Raw genomic sequence first — 18,453 nt, 5'->3', positions numbered from 1 at the left:
GTCCATCACCCATGAATATCATTAAATGCGAGACACGATGCGCAGTGCTGTTGCCCCTAATTTCTGCTCATCAAGAGACAGAGACGAGAAACAAACAGAGAGCAGGGAGAAGAATTTGGCCCCTTTGTATCCTCTTTGTGTCCTGAGCATGGTGGCTTTGAAGCCTACAGAAGTGGAAGTTGAAGTGATTGAACTTGCTCAGTGAGGCTTGTTCTGCTGGCTCGGGTCGCGCAAATCACGCCTCGTGACCCATTTGTGGGTGTGTTTATTAACCCCATGTACAGTAGTTCCACATTTGGGTTTGCTAATGAGCTGCGAGGACGTGGCTAGATAACACATCAGAAATACCTTCGCCTGGTGGAACCCACTGTGCTTTTTAGTCCGTCCACTGGGCGCTTATCTATTTCATCATGATTCATAGATTAATATCTCTACTTAATAAATGCATGCCACTGAAATTAAGTAAAAACATTATGGGATTTGGTTGAAATCTGGAAACCCAACCGTCTACTCTTATGGATATCATTTGACTCCACTCCCAGAGGGTGGTCGCTGGCATCGTTTACTTTCACAGGCGCATGCTTCCATTTGTCATTGTTATGCTAAACACTGCTTTGGTACAGAGGAAATTGAATTAAGGAGCCGTCCAGCAGCAGTCTTGCGGCTGTCTTGTCCTTATCATTTTCATCAGCATGATCAGAAACACATTGAGCTCCCACCAACAGAGGGTCAGAAAGTCACGTAACCTTAGGCAGGCGGCCATTTCCTGAGCACTCCATCATGGAGAGACGCTGCTGGCTGTTGGCTGTGATGTAGCGTGTAAATAAGGAGTGATTTATTGTGATCTACAGTAGGAGTGCAGCTGGGAATCTACTGTGTAACACATTCTTTAAAACAGTACAGACATTAAGTACAACTCAATTTAGATCTACCCAGTGGCGGTCCTAGCTTGCATGACGCCCCGCCATGATGTCAGTGGATTATTCAGCCATCAGTGGGCATTTTTGCAGAGACACAGGTCTCACTAAAAACCTGGTATTCCACCCAAATGGGTGTGGTTCTGCAGGACATAGCAGTACATGCTTTTGACCTCACATCTATCAGGTTTTCGGTCGCAGTTTGGTTAGGTTTAGGGAAAGACCATCATGCTTGGATTCAAGTGTTGCTTCATGTCCGCGGACCACTGTTGCTTCGATTTTGCATCCATGTTGTTTATTCTCCCGTGGATAAGTCAAAACATGCTACATGAGCTGTGGTTTCTAAATATGGCGTTAATAACCGTTTTTAGTTGGACCACGCCCACAGCCTAGTTTGTCTACAATGGCAGATGGAAACACCAAAATGTATTCTTATTGTTGCGCCATATTGACAAATATTTGAACAAATTAAAGGGATATCACTCAGTGGCTAGCCAGAAAGGACAGAAGGAAGGACTGAGACCACTGACACACCAGCATGAGGTGAATAAGACCCCACATTTGAAACATGTAGGTAATGTTATCCATTATCATCTCATAGAACACAAAACACACTGAAGTACACAAAAGGTGATATTCACTCTTTACTGAAAGCAGTTTCACCATGTTTTACCAAGCCCACATAAAAAATAACTAATCAGAAAAGTCAATAAAGTATTTTGTAAATATGCTGAATGAAAAAGTCAAAACAAAAAGGATTTTTTTTAAGACAGTGAGAACATAATAAGACACAACAGTGATACAATAAATGGAATGGGAATGACACATTATTCTTGATAAAGTGATTATTCTAAGCATGATTGTAAGTCCCCAGATTTATTCAACATTTTGTACCTGAGTAGGATTCAGACGTTTGTTCTGCCTCTGTGGGACAGATTCACATTAGAACTGAAGTGCAAGAAAGAAGACTGTCAACTGTACAGAAACTCTGTACACGTTGATGATTAGGAAAAAGGAAGTGATGCAAAACGAGAACGGATAATGGGAAAAAAAAAGGAATCTTCACAGGTCACATCTTCATGAGCTGTAAATGTGAACTGCACACATATTCTGTGGCACTATGCAGCTCAACATTAGTGCACCTAAGGCACATCTTAAAATACAGATTATATCGCATCCATACAACTTCAATACTGTCGATTCAACATGATTGTAAACTTCTGAAGGATGTGATCTGAAAAAAGAACTCGGCCCTCTCATCTCGTCTTCATTGTCTCTGGCGCTCCTGCTTGAAGGCCACAATGAACTTCCAGGCTTCAACGTAGTGGGACAGCAGGATCTCGTCTGGGAAGAGCTCCTCCACGTCAGGGGGAACGTCCAGGTCTTTGCGCTCCATGTAAGACATCAGCGTGTCTTTGATGCTTTTGAGAGACAAAACATACACTTTACTCATCACACTTAGACACACATGAACACACCTACTCCTGTCTTATTCTTTATTTTACTTTAAGGTCTCAAGTTATGTTTATTTTATGGTATGTCCACTGCTGCAGCAACTAACTTCACCCTCCATCTTACTTTACTCTTTAATCAGTTTTCACCTGATTTTTACACTTAGACAATCTAAAATAACATCATTTAAGACTTTCTTTAAAAAATGTAAAGAAAGGTGCAAAGGTTAGAAACTCACAAATAATTTGATTAAAAAACAAAAACATTTTGTTTTACCTCCAGTCGGGCTTGAAGGTATCCGGTGCATCGGGCTTTTTAAGGACCAGCACCAGAAACTCGTGCATCTCCAGCAGGAAACTGTCGGCGCTGTTCTTTGAGAAGAAGCCAATCAGCAGCCTGTGCTCATCCTCACCCAGGGCCTGCTTGTACTTCTCTGAGACTCCCACGAATGGATCCTGAAGAGCACAGGGAACACATGAAGCAGTCAAAATGATGATAATAACTGCACTTTTGAACAGAAGTGTTTATGAAGGCCTCTGTAATACTACTTTGAATGATGACTGTATACCGGTAGCACTGGTTGATGCCTTACCCTCTTGAGCCGCAGCATATTTTCTGATTTGAGTGAGACCAGCAGCTGCCACAGAGCCACGCAATGCTTCAGACAGCACATGCTCAGGGTCTGTGGGCCAAACATGGAGAACATTAAGTTCTCTACACATTAAAAAAGGACCAATTAACACTTTGTTTTATAAATCCACAACTCAGCTCAGCACAAGTCGGATAATAGAGTTGCTCACAAGGACACAAACTGTTTGCATACAAAGATAGAGATAGGATAAAGGAACGGGCGTCTCAGATAGGCTGACCTTGAGGATGTGCTGAGCCATCTGGTTTTCCATCTGCAGCACCTCCTCCAGGTAGCGGGACAGCTGCATTTGAGGCTCTCCCCCAGTCATGGCGAGGAAACCGAGGGCCACTTCCAGCGTGGACAAAGCCTCGCACACCTCGCTGTAGGAGTGCAGCTCTCCAGCCACGGCAAACAGGGTGAGAGTCTGGAGAGGCTCCTGTTGGCACGCAGACACTTGTTGTGTGATCTCATGAGGGCAGCATGTTTAATATACTATACGTGATAAAGTGAATGAACTTACTTGCGGCACTTTTGCTTTCACATCCTTCAGGATCATCTCGTAGTTGCGATCATGTCTGTTCACTAGTGTTGGAATGCCCTGTGGAAAACAAACAGAGGCACAAGGAAAATGGTGTTTAACAATTTATTTTCTCACTTTTCCCTAATTTTTAGGGCAAAAGCGACCGCATTTGCTCACATTCAGGGTGAGGAGAGGTTTGCCCAGTAAGAAGCGGGAGATGATCTGGTGCTGGATCTTGGGTAAGTCGTACTCGTGAAGCGTCTCCTGGCCTCTCTCGATGCTGTACTGCATGTTGGACAGAACCAGGGGCATCAGGTCCCTGTCCAGCTCATACCGAATCACGTGCAGGTCAGTCAGATCCGCAGGGCTCACTTTGTAGCTGGGTGGAGGGACAAACAGTCAGTAAAAAGACATCAGGGAAGTATATCTTTTTTCTATTTTGACCCCTTTCTTGCTGTAACTTGCTCATTTTTAACAATATTTCAATAAAAAAGATGCACAAATGTGTAGCAGAAGGCATTTGGAGAAGTAGTTAACACAATGTCCTCTTGCAGCCAAACAAGTGAGAAAAATGTGGCAAGAGCGCCCCCACCTGGTCTCCTCTCCAGTGTGTTTATCCACACAGTAGACCAGGTCATTGTGCAGGGCGATGAGGTAGCTGACGAGGGCTGTAGAGCACAATCCCGGGCCTTGTCGCTGTGGTAACAGCACCTTGAAGTCACTGTTGCGGTCCAGGTCGTTCTGGCAGAACTCAGCTGGGATCTTAATCTCGCCTGAACGACAAAAGTCAGATCAGGATGTCGGCCAGGAGAGTGTTAGTGCTACAAAGTGTGTTGTGTGTACAGTTGGTGTTTGTATTTACCGTTAGTTGCCAGAGACACTCTGAGCTGATTCCAGGTTGTCAGGAAGATTTCGATGTATTTCTCATACCAGGCTTTGAGCGAAGCTGCACACATGCACAAGAAAAAGGAAAACTGAATCCAAAGCGTTCACATCAGAGGCTCTCGCGTGTGGAAGACATTTCGCTCTTTTAAAAATGCTCAATCATTGTCTCCTTCCAGGTTAAAACAACTCAGCCGTTGGCAGGCAGGTTTTTTAAACCGCACGTTGCCAGCTATTTTACTATGACATTTCCGAGAAACGGCAATCAGGAGCTGCGTGGAACTTTGCATCTCTTGTGTAAGTGAGTCATACAGTTGAAAGAGTGGAGGAGCATTGGTGTAGACAGTCGGTTTCAGTACCTGCTTTCTGACTTAGGAGGAACTCGTCAATGGTGCCACAAGTCATCTCAGTGACGTTTTGAAACTTCTTCACCAGATCTCTCTGGAGTGTGAGGATGTCAGGAAGGTGCTTCACCAGTCGGAGCTCTGCTTCCTAAAAACAAGTAGTGTCTCAGTGACTTGTTGAGATAATTGGTTTTTTTTAAATCTATTCACAAACTGATGAATGTGTGTGAAAAGTCCTGTATCAGCTTCTACATGTGTACTTTTTTAATCTATCTGGCTAGTTTTTCTGGCATATAAGATGATATATGATTTCTGGTAATTGTGGAACCTTAAAAAATAACAAATCCACCACTTTTTTGAAGCTACAGAAATTGTCTGACCCTAATGGATACATTACTCGGTTCCACTGATAATTTTGGAGCTCTATTTGTTGTTTTCAGACTCAGTAGGTCATAGTTAGTCCCTAGGGTTTTCATAAATCACAAGAGGTGCCCATAAAATAAGTTATTATTCAAATTATTATCATTCATTCCACAATAATAATAAAGCCACATAAATTGCTGCATTAAAAATGCAATAACAATAACAGGAATAGTTACTTTTTGATATTGTTATATTGGTATTGTTGTATAAGAAATGTTTGAAAACAAATTCAAATGTTTCCAAATGTCAACAATGAACTTTTAAACTCAACCATTTCTACCTACTGTACATTATGAATGATCTTTTATTGGTGATCAGTTTTAGCATCCTTTGAGGGGAATTATGTGTTAATAAAAACATTTATTTACACTAAAAAATGCAGTCGCACTGGCTACCACCATGGCTAGTGTCTTTAGTCGTCGAGTAGGGCAGCTTGGACATTGCATGAGAGGCTAAATCCAGGGCAAAAATCTCTCTAATCAGATCAGCTGATGAACTTTTGGACAATGTGAGGACATAGTTTAGTGCTCTTTCAGTTGACAAATCAAACTGAAACTGTAGACGTTCTTTCACATGTTGCAACACTGCATTACTTATGACCTAATTTAAGAGAGAAGCAACATTTTCTACTCTTCAGTTTCGGAGTAACCTCTCCAAAAACCTGCTACGATAGACAGGACACATGTTCGATCACCATTCTCTTACCTTGTGCAGAAACCTCCAGAGCACAGGCAGGGTGTCTTTGCCATCACTCTGCACCACAATGTGGGTGAGGCTCAGCAGAGACACTTTCTCCCTGCAGCTCCACACAGCATTGCCATGGATCAGAGAATTTGGGGGAATTGAGGGCAAGAAGAGGCGAGGATCGCCAAACAACAGCTTCATGATTGAGTTGGCAGAGATGCGAGAGTCAGCTCGGATGATTGTGTTCACTTCCTTAAGCTGTCGATCCAAATGCTGTAGAAGAGAAGACGATATAAGAAAACGTGTTGCGTGCCGATCTCTTCCGCCAGTCAGTTATTTTCTGAAATGATGTACTTTAGTTGTGTTTCTACCTTCAGCTGAGGTGTGATGATGGCGTTGCTCACTTCCACCTCCCATACATTTCTCGCGTCTTTGGTGGAGAGCAGATTGTCGTAATGACCAGGCCCTGAAAGGAAAGAAGAGAAGTGAATCCTGTGAATCTAGTGTCTCACTTTTGTAGGGTCGAAAGAACGCAGGTCTCACAAGTTAGTATTTTTACCACTGTGATGTCATTACTGTATATCCTGAACTATTTGGAAAGCTAGAAATAACATGGCAAAGACCAATCCTGATACATAAATCAAACTTAGTATTACTCTTTCCTGTGACCACTAGAGGGCACCCCTTCCTCTTGTTCCTCATTTTATGTCACTGTCCTTCAACCAGCACATTAACAGTAATGAGGAAGGAAAGAGTTGAGGAGGATTCAACTTTAGAAACTACCTTTAGAAAAAAATATAAAACAGTAACATCGACATTAGATGAACCCTATTCAAACGGTAATAAATATTAACACAGCACAAGGCAGTTTAACAGTGAGTTTGTTGTTAAGTTGCTCCTTACATTGTTGCGGCTGGTAGGGTTGCAGGAGGCTGCTGATGAGCAGGTGAACGGTGCTCACTGTGTCGTCCGTCCCCTTACCCAGGGATCTGATGAGATGTTCCAAGTCCTTTCGCAGGTGAGCAAGTAGGAATGCACCTGGGTCAGGGACCGGAGGCTTGATGATTGCGGAGATAGACTGGAAACACAAGTAAAGTGGATTATTGTCACACCAGACATTGCATTTATTAATTTTTTATTTTGTTTACATTTTTTTTTTTTTTTGCTGTCACCTACAACTGCACCTTTTAAACACTCAATAATATATTACAGGAGGAACTAATGTCAATTTAAACTGTACACATTATTTTGTCCTAGCTACCTGTAGGTGGCGGCCAGCACCAAGCAGCATGGTCATGTGAGTGAGCATGCGGACAACAGTGAAGGGAACGGGGGACATGCTCTTTGTGTCCAGCATGTCTGGATTGTCCCTGCGGCTGGCGTCGCCGAGGATGTGGCCTGACTGAGTGCGGTCACCCCTGTAAGAGGACAATTAATACATAGAAATTAAAATAAAATATACACTATATCACTTCTGAACTTGTTCTTCATTACATTTTTTCCCCACATTAAGGTGTAGACCACTTACTGGAACTGAGCAACTTGAAATCCCTGCACAGGTTGGTGTTGGTTTCCTCCAATCACAGCGCCACAATCCAAACATTTACTCATTTCCATTGGCCTGCCACACTAGTGAAAAAGAAACAGGATGCATGATTTCATCGTATGAAAAGAATACTACAAAAAACGGACTCATTACAAACTTATTATGAGTCAGACTTAACATGACATACCTCTCCAATTGTGCAGGGATGACCATTTGGACAATCTAAGGTAAAGATAAAACACAAATCATTATAAATGTTTACATTAAACATTGATATATAGAATCTTCAACTGTATTTCAAGTATGAGAGCACATTTTTGGTCTGTTACTTACTGTACCACTGCAAACGTCCCAGAGCTCCCAGAACTTGTTGAGCCACAACTAACATATCGTCCGCCATGGTAGGCAAGAAGGCTCTCTGTACCAACAGATTAAAACACTCAGTTCACTTCATGAAGAAGAGGAAGCCTTGTTGCCAACACTGAAAGCAGCTGACGATATACATACCTGCATGGTCGCAGGTGCCAACGCCAGCTGCTGCAGGGGAGCTACAATCCCCTGGGTCCCGCAAAGCAAGACAGCAGCCAGGTGAATAGTTAAGTCCACCAAAACACACTGATCAACAGAGGTCCTGGGACAAACAGCCAGCAGCCCGAGTTGGTTGATCACCAGATCCCGGGCAAAGGCCTTCACCTCTGGACTGGGAAGGAATTTGGAGGTCTGGATGTAGGCCAACAGGGCTTCCACTTGCTGTAAGTACAAAAGTAACAGTTTGCCTTTGAATAAACACTGCAGCTTCTCCAAAGGAGTTCCTGTTTCTGTAGGATAACAAACAGCAGCACACTGCAAAACATGGAAGAATATACTTATCTGGTGCCTTTTAATTGGGTATCAACCTCACTTTTACATGCGTGTGAAAATACACTTGTAGCTTAATTAGATGCTTCAGTTTAAGCTGTGAGACGCAGCTGAGATGCAAGTCTGCGGAGCTGGTGCAGACTACAGCATAGATTAAAATGAGAATGTATCTGCTGAGAGTGTAGACACAAGATGAGAGAGGCTCATTAGGTCTTAATTTTAGAGTCTACCTCAGGTTTGGGATGGAAGTTTGCATTGGCTTCTCTGTAGAGAGTGGTGACTTCTCTGTACAGCGCCAACAGCAGATAAACTGTCTTCCACTGTGGTAAACATCCGCACCCCTGTGAAGAAAAGCAAAAGAGCAAAAAGATACCTGTGTAAACATGTAAATAATGTTATAGCAGAGTCCTGATGTGATGTGCTCAGCTACCAACAAGAAAGTGATGTGACATTACCTCACAAGTCTCGTCTAGTCTGTCCACTTTGCCTTCCTTAACAACCTTTTCCACAGCATTTCTGATAGTCTTGTAGTTCTCCCCACACACAAGGTAATGGTCTATTTCTATTGGAGTGGCTTCTTCACTCTGGGAGGAATGAAAATCAAACCAGATTATTTCGTTACTGTTTGCATCACATTTAGAATAAAAACCTGCCTTCATTTGGGAACTAACTTCTTCAGGGAAGAGCCAACGCGTTGCATCCACACTGAGGAGTTTCAGGACAAACTGCACTCCATGTTGGCTGCAGATCTTACGGATCAAGTAGACACGATACCAGTTGTTTCCACTGTGTCTACACAAGTTCACCACACTGGTCATGAAGGCTGTCGTTCCACTCTGACCACTCCTCTGAGCCTCTGCCATGATAAAAACAGAGAGAAGACATTTTTGTAAAACAAACACTTTTGAAAACATGCACCAATCACAAAATCATATTTCAGTCAAGGATAAATGTACAGTATGAGATAAACTAATACTGTTTTTCACCAAAATTACACACCTGCTTCTCTCAGTCTCTCTACAATGAGGCTCGCAGCCATGTCCAGGTCCATACGCACTCTGGCCACCTGCTGCAGGTACTCCACAGTGGCTGCTTCAGCAGACTGTGATTGCAGGTAGTCAGTGAGGAAGGCACTCTCATCCTGCAGACACGCCTGCTGGTCTGCAGTGGATCTGAACTGCAACCTTTCAAACATGGAATCCTGCACAAATGAAACGGTAAAAAAACCTTATGAAAACAAGTTAGAAACAACAACACAAGGTATGAGCATGTTTAAATTCTATTTATTTTTACTTTTGCTGAACAAAGAAAAGCTTTATTTTTTAAGAAAAAAATGTATTTCAAATATACAGTAGTATCTGATTTCATGTGTACCTCCAGGCAGTTAATGTACAACAAGTAGAGTTCAGTTTTGTCGGTCTTCTCCAGGATGTTGCTCTGCTCAACTGCCACCAGGTGCTGCTCCAGGTAATCTTTAACTTCATCGAAGCTTCAGACATAGTACAATTTATACAGAAAAATGAGAAACACAGCTAAAACTGTTAAAATTGTACATAAACAGGCCTTAATGTAGTGTGCGACCACCCCACCTGTACTTCAGCAGGAGTTTGAGCATTACAGAGCGAACCACAGGATTTTTATCCACAGAGTCGTCAAACGGGGAGAGGACCTTTGTCATTTGTCGAGTTTGTCGATTACCTGTCAAATAAACAAAAAAAAGGTAGTCAGAGCTGACAAACCATGTATAAGAAGAGACATGGTCTTGGAAAATTGTCCTACCTCCGAGAATGGGGACAGGGGACTCCACCATGAGAAATGACAACAAAAGGAGAATGATATCTGAACAGGGGGGCGAGTTGTCCTTGAAGCACACAGTGGACACCAGGTCAATGAAGAAAGCATTGCACTGATTCCTGAACCGAGCGTGTTGGTTGATTAGAATCCTAAACAAAACATGAGACAAACATGTTTTTGTTACAGATTAATGAGATTCACACAGCATGAAGTTACCTCGATCCCATGTAGGGACGAATAACACCACAGGGTACATCAAAGGATTTTGTGTGTGTGAAGAACCAGACCACAACTGTGACTTTTATGAGCAACAACACAAATTAAAATCAGTTTCTGTGGTTCTAATTCACATGCAGTTACCAACCTGATGGCGCCTGACGGTACGATAGGGAAGTCGTCTGCAACCGGCTGCATGCAGAGAGGACAGTACATCTGACCAGGGACCAACCACTGCTTGATGCAGGCTACACAGTAGATGTGTTCACACGGCAGGCAGAGCGGATCTTGGGGGTCGCCCTTGCACAGTTGGCACATCGCGGAATCGAACCTGGATAAGAAAACACAACAGTTGACTCAGGGTGGAGGTAGGGGAGCCTCCGATAAAATGCAACAGACAGACAACTAAATTTCTACCTGAAGATGCGTTCGATGGCTTCATCTTTGCAGGTTTTGAGCAAACCAATTACTGCCGTAAACGCCTGATGAGTTTTTAGGTCTGAGTTTTTTTCCAGCACCTTAAGAAAGAACAGACATAGTGTATTTTATAATGGATGGAGGAATGCATGTGGTTATTGTGAATGTAGTTGTATGGTTAATTTGTTCGATTAATCTCATGAAAAAAGTAGAAAGAACCCAGACTAACCCGGCAAAGTCCTCTTGTATGATCCAAGACTAAAGGTGTCAGCTTCTTCTCCACCTCCTCGATGCCCAGCAGGACGTGCTCCACAAACAGAGAGAGAGAAAATATCCGATTCCATCCAGCTCTAAGGGACAAACAAACAAACAATCATCAAACTCAATACAGCTAAAGTAGTATCTGAAGGCAATCTAAAATCTTAAGCACTTGGACCACTTAAATATTTTTATTTCAGTTTTACTTACTGGACTCTAAGGACCATCTTCTTGCTTTTCCCTCCGTAGCGCCTCACACTTTCCTCCGAGCAGATCAGCTCAATGGGAACCTGGTGTTTTTTGACTTGTCTGAGCCAAGCCTGTCTTTGGGCGTCTGTGTCCAGGACTTGAGGCTCCAGGTACTCCACACACGCTAAAGCAGCATACACATCCAGTACCTTGGAGACAGGGAGAATATGATCACTACACATCGCAGGCTCAAACATCTTGATAAAAGTGGAGTAAGAGAAGTATTGTTTAAAATGCTTATATAGTCAAAAGATGCTCACCAGTTCGACCCCGTCTCTGGTATGATGATTCTCCAACAGGTTCTGGGTCACCTGGGGCTCAATGCAGATAATTCTGGAGAAGTTCTGCAGTCGGTTCTTGAACTCATGATAGGCAGCATGGACCCATGGGAGAGATGCTGCTGTGTCCATGGCATTGAGCTGCAATCGCAGCTCATGAACACAACAGTTCAAGGCTCCACACAGGAGCTAGAAAGGAGAATGATGTGTATTAGTATATACATGCAAAGACCACCATACAGATGTAGCCTGAAATTTCAGGACAGAAAAACAACCTTGAGATCCTCCTGACAAGTCACGTTCATTGTCATGGAGATGAAATCCTGGAGGTAGCGTTGAAAAAACTCTGTCTGCATCTCTGGGTCGGCTTTCACAATGTATCGTCCCAGTGGTGTTTTCCAAAAGAACTCATCAAACTCCAGTTGAGTTTGGCCTAACAGACATATATACATTTAATGTTAAAGCAAAAGTCAAAACATCAACACTGGAGTGACGTAACAATAAGGGACAGCACCTGACAAAAAGCCAATACCTTCATGTTGAAGTGCATGAACCCAGAGTTCCTCCAGGTAGTTCTTAATCCTCCAACTGAAGGGCATGCTGCACCTCATGTTCCTGTCTTGGGAAATGTAGTTCTGAACAAGGATTGTTCTTGTCTCAGACCTGTAAAAAGAGAAAAAAAAGTTTAATTGTGCAAATGAAACAATATGTTAAATATCATTAGTTAAAGGAATTTGGTATTCTTTATACAAACTGGAATAAAACCACCACTTACTTGTGGTCCAGTGTTAGTTGTGTGATTTCCAGCAGCTTATCATCGTCAAAGATATCTAACCACAGCCTCTTGACAGATTCACCACAGTTTGTATCTAGCAGGATGTCCAAGTTTTGGTCCCGGTCAATGACAGACACCAGTTGCGCCAAGAACGGAATGACCACAGCCTGAACACGCTTCCATAAGGTTTGCCTGTCATAAACCCCAACAAGTTAACAGTGCTCAAAAAGATAGGAATATAGTCAGGATAGCTATGTTGAATTCTGTGAAACACTCACCTGAAGGTGCCTCCTTCATGCAAGGCATCAATGTTTGAGGCCTCCTTAATGACCCAGTTGCTTTTGATGGATGAGAAGGTGTTGCCATCATGAATCGCCAGCAATGAGTGAAGACGCCTCTTCACAGTCTCCAGAAATTCACCTGACGAGAGTTAGATAACACAATAAGCAATGACAACAGCTGTAACAAAAACAAAGTCCTGAAATGAAGTTGTGGTTAGTACCCTTTGTTTCGTTATTGTCACTGAGCAGTGTCAGCAGGATCTCAATTCTCCGAGTACTGCGGAAGCCACTCTCCACCTGGTCCCTCAGCATGCTTACTGCACTCTGCACACAGCTCCGCACCAGTGCTGTGGTGTCCACGACGTTATCACAGCCCTGCAGCAGAAGGACACACTGGTCAAAAACTAGTGTCACAAGTAACCCCCGAATAAAATGGCATGTCATTGTAGTCAGGGAAGAGAGTTATCACTTTTTTCTAATGATGCATATAACAATACATATGTTGTCTGTACTCACATTTTCCTCCAACTCCATTTCCTCCTGCTCATTCTCAGTGTACATGTCATCCACCTCCATGGCTGTAGAAAAATATATTTTTTAATTTAATGCCCCAAAACACAACAAAGAAATGTTATGTAAAGACAAAATTATAATTTGCTATCAATTATTTATCAGTTACCTTCAGACTGATTTATCTTTGTTTCAAACATCTGACTGATTGTCATGTTTTGCAAGGCTTTGATGTCTGAAACGATGTCTTTTGACCGTCTGAGGTCATCAATGTGAGCTGATTTCCAGGGGCCTGTAAACATCAACATGTCTTAGATTGTTCTCTATTCTTCAAGCAACGCCATAGCAAAATTTTATATTTACAAGTACAAGTTGTAATACCTCCGTGAAAGCCAACATAGGAAGTCCCTCCTTCCATTCTTGGAAGTCTGGTGATAAAGTAGACAAACACCTTGTTTGCCATGCTCTCCTGTGTTATCTTGTTGATTTCATTTATGGATGAATACCTAGAAATGAACAGCACAACTTAATATGGCAAAATGACACAGTGGTGCATACTCAACAGAGAGGAAACATTGGGCTTACTTTGCAGATGCAATGAGATTGGCACTATGAGAGGCTTCGTCGAAATCACATTGAATGATGAGGATCTTGTTGCAGGGGCCAGTGTTACTGCCTCCATTCTGAGCTGTGAGGAAGTTCCTATAAGAAAACAGGAATTGAGATCATACCTCAAGATCATATGAGTTTAGTGTAATCCTTGCTTATACACTAATCAAAATAAGTTAGGAATATTGGGATATGGGTACATATATGCATGTGCATGGATATCCACATGCAAAGTCCAATGAAATGTGTCACATTATTTTTTGGGATATGTCACAGAATAAACAATCAAGTGAAGCACTAAAATATCCCAATATCCCTAACTACTTTTGAGTACTGTAAATCTTCGGTGGTTTTCTGAACATACAGCATGTCCCTAGTAACATACTGGAACAATACAAGTAACAAAACATTGTTGTGTTTTCTATAGATTTCTTTATGAGTAAACATACCAGTATTCACCAGAGATAAAACATATTTCCATAGTTTTGTATATTGAAGTTTACTGTGTTAAAATACCAACCAATTTTCAGTTTCACGTGCCATAATTGTTACCAAAAGTAAAATTATACATTCCCAAATATATCAACAAACCTGATCTTCTTCAGGAAGGAGTGCTCTGTGTCAAACTGCTGCAGTGAGAGAAGCTCAACACAGTGTAACATTTGCTCCAGTGGTTTCAGGTCAGATGCTGTCAGAAGTCTGGAGAACGTTGTCACCTGTGGTTTAAAATTACAATTATTAAGGATTTATAAGGACTTCCAAATTCAGTATACACAGTATTTGAAACTGGTATTGAATGGTAAGGTTGTATGGTAAAGGTTTAAGGTTACCTCTGTGAAGGAGGAGCAGCAAAGCACTTCCTGCCTTGTGTGCACAAGAATGAAGTCAGCTAAACAGCTGTTGGTCTGCTCTTCAAAGTAGACCCTGGCCAGATCTGCACTCTCCACTTTGGGGAGGCCTGTGCAGTCTAACCGCACCACTGAGTCTGGTGTAGCACATTTGAGCAGTATGAGTTTTGCCTCATCCAGAACCCCTCTCTCTGGATCTGAGATCTCTGAAGTGTCCTTCTGGTTCTCTATCACTTGAAGTATCACAGACGCACATGTATCTGAGTGGTAGCCAATGAAAACGTCTGGTGGCTTGTACTTGTAGGTCTGAGCTGCTGCTGTGTTTTGACTGTTGAGAGAAACAAAAAGTTTCACCCATTTCTCCAATTCATTTACCATCCTCTTCTGTTCAGTTTTAAGGACAGTGTGGATGTCTAGGTAGTGCTTCTCCAGCCTGTTGATGAGAGGTATTGGGAACTGTTTGTAGACGACCTCTCTTTCCTCAATGACAATAAGCCTGAAGGCTTGGTGCACCCTGCATTTCACACGGTGGGTTCCCAGTCCAAGGTCCACGTACTTCTGTCCTCCCAAGCAGACATAGTATTGGTTGAGTGCATCGTAGAGACTTTCATAAAGGTTCTGCAAGTTTAGGAGCACAACTGTCTGACCAGTCTCCATGCAGATCTTGACTCTGTTGATGTTGCGGCAGATTTGGGTGTACTCTTGGTCTTTTGGGAAACTGGATCCAAAGATTATTTCTGGCTGACTGTTTTCTGAAAAGAAGGTTTGCTGCAGGATCTGTAGGGCTGCATAGTTTTTTGTTAGCACCAGTAGGTACCGACATTCTTCTTCCTGTCCAACTGCCTGAATGTTTTCTCTCACAAACTCAATGGCACTGATGTTTTCCAGGTTGGGGGCAATCTGCAGTCTTCTGGTAAAGTCAGTGACTGCATCCACATCATTTTTGCCACTGAAATTTCTCAACACAGCCTTGGCGGTTTCCTCTGCAGTGGGTTTCCGTAGAGAAGCCTTGGCCACTGCAAATATCATCTTAATTAAGCTGTAATAGTCACGCAGGCCAAAAAATCCTTTGCCTGGTTTTTTGCAGCAGATGTCCAAATAGGCTCCTGCAAAGGGTTGGAAGAAATCCCTGACCTTCTCCAAAACCATTGCATCCGATCTGCAGATGCCTTTAGCACTCTCGACAAGTTCCTTCTCATCAGGATCACCACGGGAGACAAAAATGCCTCGGTTCATCTTTGCAGGGTCTAAAGCCCAATTGGAGATGCCAATGAATCCAACTTTTTTGTGTGGTAGTGGCTCATCGTCAATGCATCCCTCCTCCAGCAGCGGATGAAGGGTTTTCAGTGGCATCTTAGGAGAGTCCTCAGCCAGCCCAATCTCATCAAGGACCACCACTGAAATGTACTCATCCAGGTTCTTGCCTTCCTGGAAGCGTCCGCATTGCTTGAATGTATTGATGATGCCTTCTGGTGTTGAGTGAGGGCTACACTGGAAGGACACCAAGTGGATCTGTTTCAGCATTTTGTAGAGGTCAGAATGAGCAGCTTGGCCCTGCATTGCATCCGCCACCAGAGTTTTAGACAGAGATTTTGAACTTCCAGGTTTTCCGACTAGGAAGAGAGGGATTCTTAGCTCAATACAGAGAACCATCATGAAAACATTCTCTTTGAGGGCATAGTTTCTTGCGATAGTGTCTCCCATTGGCACACCGCTCAAGAGTAAATCCTGCATGAGTGAGATTTCCTGCATAACCTTTGCTGGGCTGTATTCTGGTAGGCAACTGCTGACCTTCTGTCTGTATTTATCTTTATTTTCAAGGCAGGCATGATAGCACACTCCTATGGCCATGACTAGAGACCAGAGCACAGGGTCTCTGACCTCAGGCTGTCGCTGATGTCTTTCAGTCTTCTCAGCATTTTGTTCAGTCTCAAAGTCTTCAAGCTCTGCAAACAACCTGACATGGTTTTCATAGAACCAAACAAAACACTGCATGCAGCGTTCTACATCTCTCAGGCTGACAAAGCTGCATTCATCCTTTCTTGTCCGCATATACTTCTGTGAAGCTGAAAGGACATCTGTGATGCACTTGATGAAACTTTGATCGATTGCTTTGCTTTCAACCACTCTTTGCACAATCTGCTGGATATATATTTCCTCTGTGTGATCATTTAACTGTCCAAAGTCCCACACCAGAGGGATCATGCTTGGTGGCAAAGCCTGAACTCTATAGACCAACTGGCGGAGAGGAATGGACCCAAGCTTTTCATCTGTCTCTTCAGCTCGAACTCTGTACCCAAGGCCAGCAGATTCCAACCTCTGAATCATCTCATCTGTGTGTTTTCGGTAAGGGTTGCATGCGGCGATGATCTGCAACCCACAGTCTTGTCTCAAACTTTCCCCCTTGACCGTCTTGTCACAGAGGACCTCCTTAATGCTGCTGATGGCCTCAGTAGTGTTGGCCTCATCAAAGAAGAGAACAGAGTCAAATCCATATTTGTCCTTGTTAATAGAAGCAATTTCTTCTCCATCTCTGACTTTGGTGTAAATCATCTCCGAAGTTGTCCCTCCATGCACCTTGACCAGTTTCATGTTCTCAGTGGCCACCCCACTCCTCCGCAACTCACAAAGGAATTTGATGAGCCTCGTCTTTCCACACCCTGTCTCTCCCATGATAATGACAGGGATGCCACACCTGAACCGCATATGGATTGCCAGCATCTTCAGGATGTTGTCAGTTGTGAGCTCATATGTTTCATCTGGGTCAATAGGGCACTGGATACCAAGGACATTGCAGATTCGCTCTATTTTCTCCCCTCTTGGAAGTTGATCAAAGTCGACGTTGAAAGGGACTCTCTGTAGCTTCAGGCCTTCAAACAATGCCCTTGTCATGACATTCTTTTTTATCACCCTTCCAGAGGTGGGCTCAATTGCATCAACAGAGTTCTGTTCATTTGGCTGAAGATGGAAACCAATGAAGGTCATGGACACATGGTCATCATTAAAGAAGATGTATGGATGTGGCTCTGTTTCCCATCTCTTCCTAATCAGAAAAGGAGCCAAGTCTTCATCTCGGACACCAGTCAGGTCCATCTGCTGCCTGCCAGGACTCTGGTCAGAGATGCTGAGGGATGGAGTAGCAAAGTCCTTTGCCATCAGAATCATGAAGTCAACCACAAAGGTTTTGAATCCAGTCAGTGTGTCTCCAGTCAAAGTAGCATCACAAAACACAGACGTCTCACAGTCTTGCAGCTGAAGGTTAAGGAACCATGCAAAATTTCTCAGTTCTGCCCAGGAGGGGTCCATGATTCCACAGTACATGAGTAGCATCTGAAGACATTCCACGTGGGATCCTTCAACACCTTGATATGTGAACACAACAAGATCACTGTGGTTGTGAAACCGTGTGAGATACTGGTAGGGGCGCTGAAAGGCTGCACTCCTGAATTCTTGCTCATCCATCAGTGGGTCATCAGAGCTCATAATTGTGGGATCTTCTTGCTTCTTCATCTCAAGCATTAGCACCTCTTTGGGTGGTCGGCAGAAAATATTTGGAAACACATCTGTGAATGTGCTGTTCACAGTCTGATCCTATGAAGGAATAGAGATGAAAGCACAACATAGGGTAAGCAGTGGTTTAAAATCAGATGTCAAGTTGACTAGTTGTAAAAACTCCTACCTGCCGTGAAGGATTTCTGGTTGACTTGACAGTCGGCTCCAACATCTCCATGAGATACAGGTCCCTGTTGCTGCACTTCCACATCTTCCCCTCAGAGTCCGTCAAATAGCGCAGAAACAACAATTTGAAAAGAAACTCATGGAGACCTTTCTGCACCTTTTAAACCACATAAAACACAGTCCATTAACATCACATGTAAGCTGTTGAGACATATCCTACTGATTAGGCTTCAGCATACACCGATCAGCCACAACATTAAAACCCCTGATAGGTGATGTCAAC

General features: G+C 43.1%; 1 protein-coding gene across 1 annotated transcript in view; it reads right to left on the bottom strand.

The window, feature by feature from the left end:
- Positions 1 to 1,548: 1,548 nt before the first annotated feature.
- Positions 1,549 to 18,453, bottom strand: part of LOC311268595 (E3 ubiquitin-protein ligase rnf213-alpha-like) — a 39,014-nt gene continuing 22,109 nt past the window's right edge. The window contains exons 27-67 of the mRNA XM_084372308.1: positions 18,172 to 18,327; positions 14,475 to 18,083; positions 14,236 to 14,360; positions 13,621 to 13,737; positions 13,417 to 13,541; positions 13,205 to 13,327; positions 13,042 to 13,103; positions 12,747 to 12,900; positions 12,523 to 12,664; positions 12,245 to 12,436; positions 12,002 to 12,132; positions 11,745 to 11,902; positions 11,452 to 11,658; positions 11,153 to 11,340; positions 10,914 to 11,034; positions 10,685 to 10,785; positions 10,416 to 10,598; positions 10,037 to 10,200; positions 9,847 to 9,955; positions 9,632 to 9,746; positions 9,257 to 9,458; positions 8,929 to 9,113; positions 8,713 to 8,841; positions 8,488 to 8,598; positions 7,907 to 8,149; positions 7,733 to 7,817; positions 7,587 to 7,621; positions 7,382 to 7,482; positions 7,115 to 7,271; positions 6,757 to 6,931; positions 6,225 to 6,319; positions 5,875 to 6,126; positions 4,762 to 4,894; positions 4,383 to 4,466; positions 4,113 to 4,293; positions 3,698 to 3,899; positions 3,521 to 3,598; positions 3,239 to 3,436; positions 2,962 to 3,051; positions 2,646 to 2,824; positions 1,549 to 2,338 (exon numbers count right to left, since the gene is read on the bottom strand). Coding sequence (XP_084228434.1) covers positions 2,185 to 2,338; positions 2,646 to 2,824; positions 2,962 to 3,051; positions 3,239 to 3,436; positions 3,521 to 3,598; positions 3,698 to 3,899; positions 4,113 to 4,293; positions 4,383 to 4,466; positions 4,762 to 4,894; positions 5,875 to 6,126; positions 6,225 to 6,319; positions 6,757 to 6,931; positions 7,115 to 7,271; positions 7,382 to 7,482; positions 7,587 to 7,621; positions 7,733 to 7,817; positions 7,907 to 8,149; positions 8,488 to 8,598; positions 8,713 to 8,841; positions 8,929 to 9,113; positions 9,257 to 9,458; positions 9,632 to 9,746; positions 9,847 to 9,955; positions 10,037 to 10,200; positions 10,416 to 10,598; positions 10,685 to 10,785; positions 10,914 to 11,034; positions 11,153 to 11,340; positions 11,452 to 11,658; positions 11,745 to 11,902; positions 12,002 to 12,132; positions 12,245 to 12,436; positions 12,523 to 12,664; positions 12,747 to 12,900; positions 13,042 to 13,103; positions 13,205 to 13,327; positions 13,417 to 13,541; positions 13,621 to 13,737; positions 14,236 to 14,360; positions 14,475 to 18,083; positions 18,172 to 18,327 — 9,351 coding nt within the window. The 3' untranslated portion in view covers positions 1,549 to 2,184. The remainder of the gene's footprint in view (positions 2,339 to 2,645; positions 2,825 to 2,961; positions 3,052 to 3,238; positions 3,437 to 3,520; positions 3,599 to 3,697; positions 3,900 to 4,112; positions 4,294 to 4,382; positions 4,467 to 4,761; positions 4,895 to 5,874; positions 6,127 to 6,224; positions 6,320 to 6,756; positions 6,932 to 7,114; positions 7,272 to 7,381; positions 7,483 to 7,586; positions 7,622 to 7,732; positions 7,818 to 7,906; positions 8,150 to 8,487; positions 8,599 to 8,712; positions 8,842 to 8,928; positions 9,114 to 9,256; positions 9,459 to 9,631; positions 9,747 to 9,846; positions 9,956 to 10,036; positions 10,201 to 10,415; positions 10,599 to 10,684; positions 10,786 to 10,913; positions 11,035 to 11,152; positions 11,341 to 11,451; positions 11,659 to 11,744; positions 11,903 to 12,001; positions 12,133 to 12,244; positions 12,437 to 12,522; positions 12,665 to 12,746; positions 12,901 to 13,041; positions 13,104 to 13,204; positions 13,328 to 13,416; positions 13,542 to 13,620; positions 13,738 to 14,235; positions 14,361 to 14,474; positions 18,084 to 18,171; positions 18,328 to 18,453) is intronic.

The sequence above is a fragment of the Pagrus pagrus genome (assembly GCF_965226575.1).
Source record: "Pagrus pagrus genome assembly, chromosome: 13".
NCBI classification, from domain to species: domain Eukaryota; kingdom Metazoa; phylum Chordata; class Actinopteri; order Spariformes; family Sparidae; genus Pagrus; species Pagrus pagrus.
This window is presented reverse-complemented; position numbering and strand designations above follow the sequence as displayed.